Genomic DNA, 8,673 nt, shown 5'->3' on the forward strand with positions numbered 1-8,673 from the left:
GGTTTGAATCCTGGCTCTACTACTTCAGTGTAAGAGAGAGTGAACTGTGAGAATGAAGTGAATTCATTCGACGTCTCTAACTTAGCCTCCATGTCCCGAACTGGGTTGTCCTGAGAATGAAATGAGATAACATATATAGAAGAGCCATGGATGCATCCGGAGACAATGCTGCTCACGAGCTTACATTTCCTGGGCCTCGATTTCGCTTATCTGAGAAACAGAACCAAGAGCAAGGATGTGTCTGGCTACATCCTTCAGAATGTTAAGAGCCAAGACAAAAGCTACAGGGCGGCTTGAGACAGCCTCCTCCTCCTCCCCTCTGACCCAATAAAGCCAAAGGCCCTCCTCCTAAGTCTTATCTCAGTGGAGCGACTCTTACTGCTCCCTCCTCCAACCATGAACGTCCCTTTGCCCAGTCCAACGCGAGCACTCAGCGCCAGCTATTCCTGGGGCTCAAGCGCTGCTGCCATCTGTGAACTTAGGTGGGCGGTCCGCCGCACTGAGGGCGGGGCTTTGGCGGCTGAGCAGTTCCGCTCAGGGTTCCGTCGCTTAAAAAGTGGCAAAATCCCGTTTGTAAGTAACCGGACGCACCACGTGGACTTCTGAGTACACGAAAAACGCACTGAGACTCAGGTGTCCGAGCGGAAGGAGCGGGAGCCCAACTGGAAACTCCTCTCCGCCATTCATTGCCCCTACGCTTCCGCTCTGCTTCCTTCAGCGTCCACCCAGTTCCTCCTCCCGCCAATGAGAGCTGAGGAAGTTGAAGTCCCCGCCCGACGTGCGTCAGACGCTTTCGTGGTACGCACGAGAACGCCTGCGCAAACGCGCGCGGGAGGCGGGCCTGGCTAACTTCTGAACAGCAAGCAGTTCGCTCGCGCCTAGGTTGGCGCGGGCTGGGAGGTGTTCCAGCCCGTTAAGATGTTGCGCGTGGTGAGCTGGAACATCAATGGGATTCGGAGACCCCTGCAAGGGGTGGCAAATCAGGAACCCAGCAACTGTGCCGCCGTGGCCGTGGGGCGCATTTTGGACGAGCTGGATGCGGATATCGTCTGTCTCCAGGAAACCAAAGTGACCAGTGAGCGCTCTGGATTCCAGGATCCTTACATACTTTTTCTTTCCCGCTAACTTTTGTCCCCTGTCCCATGTAATTTTACTTTCCCAGTTTCCTATTCTTAGAGTCCTGCCCTTAGACCCAGGTCCCTTGCCTCTTAAACTCCCATTTCCCACCCTAGCTAGATCCCCTAATTGCACTCCATCTCCTGTCTTCAGCAAAGTTTAGCTCCTTCTGGAAACCCCATATCTAGTCAGATTCTCACTCATTCTCCGGCCCCAAACTCAGTCCCCTGAATTTCCTCCTTCCGTACGCTGTCCATCTCCTCGCCGCCAAGTCAAACCCCCGAATTCTTCATCCCTGCCCCAAGCTCAGATCCTCGAATTCCCACCCCATCTTTGACCCCAGCTCATTCTTTCTAATTTCCTCTTTTTCACATCTCCACCTCAGAACCCCAGTACCCCTTATCTATTCCCATCTCTCCTCCCAGCGGAAAGTCCCTAATTCCCACCTCATTTCCCACCCCAAGCTTAGATGTCCTCTTATTTCTTCACCCTCCTATCTCCCCTTAGAATCCCCTAATTCCTTTTCCCTCCACCCCCAGTTCAGATCCCCTAATTCCCTCTCTCTTACCTCTCACCCTTAGCTCAGATTCCCACTGTCCTCTCATATGTCCATCCCCATCCCCAGCTTCCTCCTATCGTTCGGACCCCCAGGCTTAGCTCTGATTCTTTCCCCTTCCCACCTAATTCTCCACCTCCACTTCATAGTCTCTAACCCCCCCTCCAAGCCTTCTAATTCTGATATCATATTCCTCTCTGACATTTCCCATCTTTCTAGGTCCTCCTCTAGTCATAGATACTTCATTCCCGTCACCCCCAACTCTGGCTCTGATGTGTGCAAGGAATTAGCCTACAACTGTAATTCCAGGCCTTTGTGTTTCTCGGATGCTAGTTTTACCTCTGACTTAATCTTACATTTTTTTTCCAGGGGATGCACTGACAGAGCCCCTGGCTATCGTTGAGGGTTATAACTCCTATTTCAGCTTCAGCCGCAACCGTAGTGGCTATTCTGGTAAATGGGGCTTTCTGTGGACTTTAAATTAGTGAGGGAGGCAGATAGGGGAAAAGGGTTTCCAATATTTGATGAGAGGGTAATAAGAAATGTAGACATTTAGTTTACAGAGCTAAAGCTGCATAATAGTAAATTATGTGAAATATAATTTTTATGGATAGAATTATCCTACTGGACCTCAGAAGTACAGTAGTAGTGTGGTGCTTAATTGTGTGAACTGTGGAGCCAGACAGCCTGGGTTTGAATCATGGCTCATTTCCTAGCTGTGCACCCTCTGGCAAGTTACATTACCTCTTGGTGCCTCAGGTTCCTCAGCTAGAAAATGAGGATAATGTTTACCTTCAAGGGCTGTTACAAGGATTAAATGAATTAATCCATGTGATAATAATAATTGCTAATACTTCTTGAGCACTCACCATGTATCAATGTAAAACACTTAGAACATTCTGTGGCTTTTTTAGATGCAGGAACTGAGATTCCAGGGTTTGAATAAGGTTGCCCAAGAACCATACTTTATGAAGATGACTTAGGTGACTTGTGTGGGGACAATTGGAGTGGGACAGGCTGTGCAACAGGCTATTGACTGCCATGTCTGCTCAGAGTGCCCTGTCTGTTCCCAGGTGTAGCCACCTTCTGTAAGGACAACGCTACCCCAGTGGCTGCTGAAGAAGGCCTGAGTGGCCTGTTTGCCACCCAGAATGGGGATGTTGGTTGCTATGGAAACATGGATGAGTTTACCCAAGAGGAACTCCGGGCTCTGGATAGTGAGGGCCGGGCCCTCCTCACACAGCATAAGATCCGGTAATAGCTCATATCTCTCTGCTACTGAGCACTGCTGGTGCTACTCTTTGAGTGTGAAGATTCTAAGGCTTGCCATGTAAACATACATGCACTGTGGAGAAGTTCCAAAATTTGCCTTTCCTGGTTTAGTCCTGGCTGGGCTACTCACTGTGTCACCCTGGCAAATTTTTCCCCCTCTGAGGCTTGAGTTTCCATCTCTACAGTGTGGGGCTCGCCTAATGATCCAGCTCTTATTACCATAGACATCTCAAAAGCAACTTAGTGCTGAACTCACTGCCCCAGGTTGCTCTCTTTCTGGGTGTTCTGTCTTTGTGAATAGCAACACCATTACCTGATGGTAATCCTTAGATATCCCTCTCCCTGCCTTATCAGTAGTCAGTCCCCAAGTCCTGTGCATGCCAGATCATTTGTGTCTCTTTAACCCCTTTCTTTTCCATCCCAGACAGTCACAAAATGGAAGTCATGTGGTATGGGGAAGGGACAGAAGGGGAGGTTTGAAACTGACCCCTTTTGGGGGTTTCTGTTTTCTCCAGCACATGGGAAGGGAAGGAGAAGACCTTGACCCTAATCAACGTGTACTGCCCCCATGCGGACCCTGGGAGGCCTGAGCGGCTAGTCTTTAAGATGCGCTTCTATCGTTTGCTGCAAATCCGAGCAGAAGCCCTCCTGGCGGCAGGCAGGTACTGCAAGTCGGGGCAGCAAGGCTTCCTTGAGTTGGTCCTGGGTGCCCAGCCCTGTGTCAAGCTCCATTGAAAGGGATATGGACCCTTTGTCTCTGAGTTCTTTCACAGCATAGTTGCAAACACCAGTATGCCCACCTGAATAGGCTCTGCTCAAAACAAACATGGGTTTTGTACTCTGAGCACCTATTCAGGCTCCTGCTCTTACTCATTGTGAGCCCTAGGGCTAATCTTGCCTCTGTTTTCTCTTTTGTCAAATGAATATATGAATCTCTACCCCACACAATAGTTTTAAGGGTGAAATGAGATGAGAATGGTAAAGTGCCTGGGAGCAAAGGAAAGTTTTGTTCCAGGGAAGGACAGGAAAGTGAGGGTGGGTTAGAGCAATCAAGGGGAGGTGGTATCTGAGCTCAGCTTTGAAGGACAAGAAAAATGCCCATTGGATACTGATTAGTGAGGCAGTCATGTCAAACATGGAACACTGTCACCTTTGGAGATCAGAATTGAGTTGGTCAGATATGAAAGGCAGCAAGTTTGTGGTAAGATTGGAGAGGTAGGCTGCTATGAGTTGCTGTTGGCTAGGAAGCCTCAATATGGGAGAGGGCCTGTCTGAGCTCTTGGGCCCAGGAAAAAGTATATGGGCCAGGACTGCTGCACCCCTTTCTAACAATCCCACATTGTGTTTTTCAGCCATGTGATCATTCTGGGTGACCTGAATACAGCCCACCGCCCCATTGACCACTGGGATGCAGTCAACCTGGTAAGGCTCCCTCTAGGTGCCTGGCCCCACTCCTGACTGATTCTGTTTGTCCAGCCAACCAGCGCTGAGTTTTTGGCCCAGGGACAGCTTCCTTTATGGGAAAGTGGAGCTTGGCTTGCAATACTATTCTTATAGTACCGAGGATTGGTCATTTATTCAATAGACAATACTGACTCTGCCCATGGCCTGGCCCTGAGCCACATACTGAGGACTCAGGAGTCAGATCTAGCTCTTGGCTCCTAGGAGCTCTCCAGCATGGTGGTGGGCTACAGATACATGGCTAGCCAATTATAGGATGGTATTCTCAAGGCAGAGGCACAGATGGCATCCCAGAAAGCTACGGGAACTCAGAGATGGGATTCCTAGGTGAGCTCGGACATCAGGACAGGCAGCTGAAAATGGCTGAATCTTAACAGATGAGTAGAACAGAGCTTTGAAGTAGAAAGCATTCTAGCATGGGCAAAGGTTTCAAGGTAGAGTTTGCATTGTGTGCATGGGGAACCACAAGTCCCTTTCTTCTTAGTGACACGGGAAGGGAGGTGAGTGGCAGAAGGTGGGGCTGGAGAGTTGTTGGGGGTCAGATTTCAAGGACTGTGAATTCCACATTGCCTTGGTCATTTCCTTAATACACTGTATTTCTTGTTTATGAACTTTCAATACCTCCCTGTTACCTCTGTGATGCAGAGAAAACATGGAGACCTAGCATTCAAGGCTCTCCTTGGTCTGTGACCTGTCTCTTATTTCCACCTTCAGTGTCCCTGCACATTTTGTCCTCTCTAGACAGGTTGTCTCCTGTCGGCCCGTTGTAAAAGTTATTCTCATTCTGGCTTTTCTCACTGTGCCCTGAATTGGTGGACATGACCCCCTCTCTGTCTTTTTGTTATATGAACCTCTTATCTCTAAGTTCCCCTAGGCCCATGGTTTTTAGCCCCTAACTGCATATTAGAACAAAAATATCAATATCTTAGCACTACTCCAGACCAGTGAACTCAGAACTCTCGGGTGTGGGGCCAGGGTAGTGGCACATTCTAAAAGCCCCCAGTGTGACTTTATTGTGCAGCCAGGCTTGAGAACCACTGCCCTAGAATCTACAAGCCAGCTCTCATCTTGGCTTGCCTTATGTCTCATGATGGGGGATCAGTGATTTATGCTGGTACAGTCCCACTCAGCACTGGGCTTGGCTTAGAGAAGGGACCGTGGGAATATTCCTTGATTAATTCGCAGAAGAGCTACATAAATGTAGATATGGCTCCCAGGTGGGAAAATGATCAGAAGTGAGAGAATGAGAGAATGGTGGTGGTGGTGTGGTGGGGAGCGGAGAGAATGCTACAAAGTGCGAGCCTTCAGTCCCTCCCTGCCTCATTCCTCTTATGCATTCATTCAGTGTGTTCTTTCAGATTCCTGTGATAGCATCATACATCTTTATGCCTTTTCTACTTAGTTCAGAGGTATCCTAGATCTCTCATGTATACCTCCTTCATTTTCTCCTCCAGGAAAAGAGAACTAATAGTGCCAGCTCAGATGACTTACACAGTCTTTCCAAAATAGCAGAACATACCCACTTTCTACCAGGCTTGCTCTTTCAGTCTTGTCATTTCTCTAAATGGCACCATCATCCCCTTGGTTGCTTCAACTTAAAGCCTGGGAATTGTGCTAGTATTGTCTTTCTTTCTTACTCCACTTCCCACATTCAGTTAAGTCAGCAAGTACTGTTGATTCTAGCTACAAATCATCTCATAATTTCATGTTTCTGTCTCCTCTGGCACCCACCCTAGTCCAAGTGACCATCATCTTGCTTGTGTGACTATGGTAGCCATTTCCTGCTGGTATTCTGGTCTCCAGTCTGGTCTTTCCTCAAGTCTTTTGGGTACGCAGCACACTCCCTCCACAGGCCCAGCACAGAGACTGTTCTTAAAGTTAGGAGCACCCTCCACCTAGGTTACTCTTACTCAGCCGCCACACCTCAGCTCCGGATCACTTCTCGAAAGGAAGCCTCCTTGGTCCCCAGGAGTAGATCAGGTTCCTACTTTGTCCCTGGCATCATGCATGGCACATAATAGGTATTCCATGAACATTTCTTGCATTGAATGAGTGGGTGGGTAGGTGGATTGAATGGATGGACTGATGGATGATGGATTGGGGATCAGAGCCTAAGGAAGTATTCAGACCTGGATCCTTGCAGGTCCTCAGCTCAGGAGGTAGGGATGGTCATTGAGGGCTTTGACACACTGGATAAACCAAATAGTGCCAGAGGGTTTAAAGGAAGAAGCTGACAGTCTTCCTAACTCTTAACCCCAGCCCTGCTTCCTAGAGACAAACACTTTTAACTTCCTGTTTTCCGTCCTTTTGAAAAGCAGTTCCGGGAATTGCTCTGAGTAAACAAACTTTCAGATTTGCCATTGACGGACCAATGCAAGACAAATGCAAGCTCATGCAGAGGGAAAAACAAGCATGGTCTTTTAAATCAGTAAGGATGAAAATCAGAATCCCAGCTCTGCCAATTCCGGACTGTGTGACCTTGAGCAGTAGTCCTCTTGGGACAACCAAATTTTCTTATTTGCAAAATGCAGCAGTTAGTCTAAGTCCCTTCCAGTTCTAGGTATCTAGTTCTGTCTCCCTCTCTTCCAACCCCCTTTCCTCCTCACCTAGGAATGCTTTGAAGACGACCCAGGACGCAAGTGGATGGACAGCTTGCTCAGTAACTTGGGGTGCCAGTCTGCCTCTCATGTAGGGCCCTTCATCGATAGCTACCGCTGCTTCCAACCAAAGCAGGAGGGGGCCTTCACCTGCTGGTCAGCAATCACTGGTGCCCGCCATCTCAACTATGGCTCCCGGCTTGACTATGTGCTGGGGGACAGGACCCTGGTCATAGACACCTTTCAGGCCTCTTTCCTGCTGCCTGAGGTGATGGGCTCTGACCACTGCCCTGTGGGTGCAGTCTTGAGCGTGTCCTCTGTGCCTGCAAAACAGTGTCCACCTCTGTGCACCCGCTTCCTCCCTGAGTTTGCAGGCACCCAGCTCAAGATCCTTCGCTTCCTAGTTCCTCTCGAACAAAGTCCTGTGTTGGAGCAGTCGACGCTGCAGCACAACAATCAAACCCAGGTACAGACATGCCAAAACAAAGCCCAAGTGCGCTCAACCAGGCCTCGGCCCAGTCAGGTTGGCTCTAGCAGAGGCCAGAAAAACCTGAAGAGCTACTTTCAGCCCTCCCCTAGCTGTCCCCAAGCCTCTCCTGACATAGAGCTGCCTAGCCTACCACTGACGAGTGCCCTCATGACCCCGAAGACTCCAGAAGAGAAGATAGTGGCCAAAGTGGTGAAGGGGCAGGCCAAGACTTCAGAAGCCAAAGATGAGAAGGAGTTACGGACCTCATTCTGGAAGTCTGTGCTGGCGGGGCCCTTGCGCACACCCCTCTGTGGGGGCCACAGGGAGCCATGTGTGATGCGTACTGTGAAGAAGCCAGGACCCAACCTGGGCCGCCGCTTCTACATGTGTGCCAGGCCCCGGGGTCCTCCCACTGACCCCTCCTCCCGGTGCAACTTCTTCCTCTGGAGCAGGCCCAGCTGAACCAATGGAGGCCTGGGGACATCTGGCATGGTCACCCCTGCACAGGATCTGAGGCCAGCTCCCCTTCCCTGAGCTGCCTCCTGCTTCTCCCTGAAAGTCTCCTACCCTTCTCTTCCTCTTTTAAGCCCTCTCTTCCTCGCTGTCCTTCCTACCTAGCTCCTTGTTGGTGAGCTTCTTGTGCCTTAATCCTGTGACCCAGCCCCCTACACCACTTTCCACCTTCCTGTCCGAAGTACACGGACACTAGCTGCCCCGGGAAGTTGTGTAATTTTAAATCACTTCTGTCTTTGCTGGAAAATGTATTTGTGCGTAAATAAAGTCTGTGTATTTGTTTCAGGGTTGCACTTTGGACATTGTGGATGTACTCCATAAAGTTGAGTCAGAGAAGCTATCTCAATACTTGGTTTGCTGGCTGGCTGTAGCCCAATGATATAATTCCCAGGGAAAGGGGAGGAGGGAGGAGGGAAGAGTGAGGAGTGAGGAGCAGTGCTCACCATAAAGGGTTCTCTGCTCAGTTGTAGGAGTTTCCTGTACTGCTAAGGTTAAATCAGCAAGGAAGGTGGGCTGTGTAGCCTTAAACCAGAGCTTTCCAACTAGTGCATCCCACGGCTGCCACAGTGGGTTACAGGGTTGAAAGAAACAGGGTCCTCAGCCCTCAGAGATGCCAGGCAGGGCCTGGGACCACACAAGTCTCAGGGAAGATTGCCTCCTTAGCAAGTAGTATCATTAGTACCCCTAAG

The 8,673-nt window shown here is 49.7% G+C and overlaps 1 protein-coding gene across 1 annotated transcript; it reads left to right on the top strand.

The window, feature by feature from the left end:
- Positions 1-412: 412 nt before the first annotated feature.
- Positions 413-8,269, top strand: APEX2 (apurinic/apyrimidinic endodeoxyribonuclease 2). The gene is made up of 6 exons (XM_002831702.4): positions 413-1,075; positions 2,042-2,125; positions 2,746-2,926; positions 3,460-3,606; positions 4,297-4,366; positions 7,016-8,269. The coding sequence occupies exons 1-6, from the start codon at positions 919-921 to the stop codon at positions 7,931-7,933; spliced, it is 1,557 nt and encodes a 518-aa protein (XP_002831748.2). The 5' UTR covers positions 413-918; the 3' UTR covers positions 7,934-8,269.
- Positions 8,270-8,673: the final 404 nt, after the last annotated feature.

The sequence above is a fragment of the Pongo abelii genome, chromosome X (genome assembly GCF_028885655.2).
Source record: "Pongo abelii isolate AG06213 chromosome X, NHGRI_mPonAbe1-v2.0_pri, whole genome shotgun sequence".
Taxonomy (NCBI): domain Eukaryota; kingdom Metazoa; phylum Chordata; class Mammalia; order Primates; family Hominidae; genus Pongo; species Pongo abelii.

What these genes read in the sequence shown, in the direction of transcription:
- APEX2 (XM_002831702.4), top strand. Translation starts at nt 919, where the DNA reads ATGTTGCGCGTGGTGAGCTGGAACATCAATGGGATTCGGAGACCCCTG. An exon ending in CCAGGAAACCAAAGTGACCA is followed by an intron (nt 1,076 to 2,041) that starts GTGAGCGCTCTG and finishes TTTTTTTTCCAG; the next exon opens with GGGATGCACTGACAGAGCCC. An exon ending in CTCACACAGCATAAGATCCG is followed by an intron (nt 2,927 to 3,459) that starts GTAATAGCTCAT and finishes TGTTTTCTCCAG; the next exon opens with CACATGGGAAGGGAAGGAGA.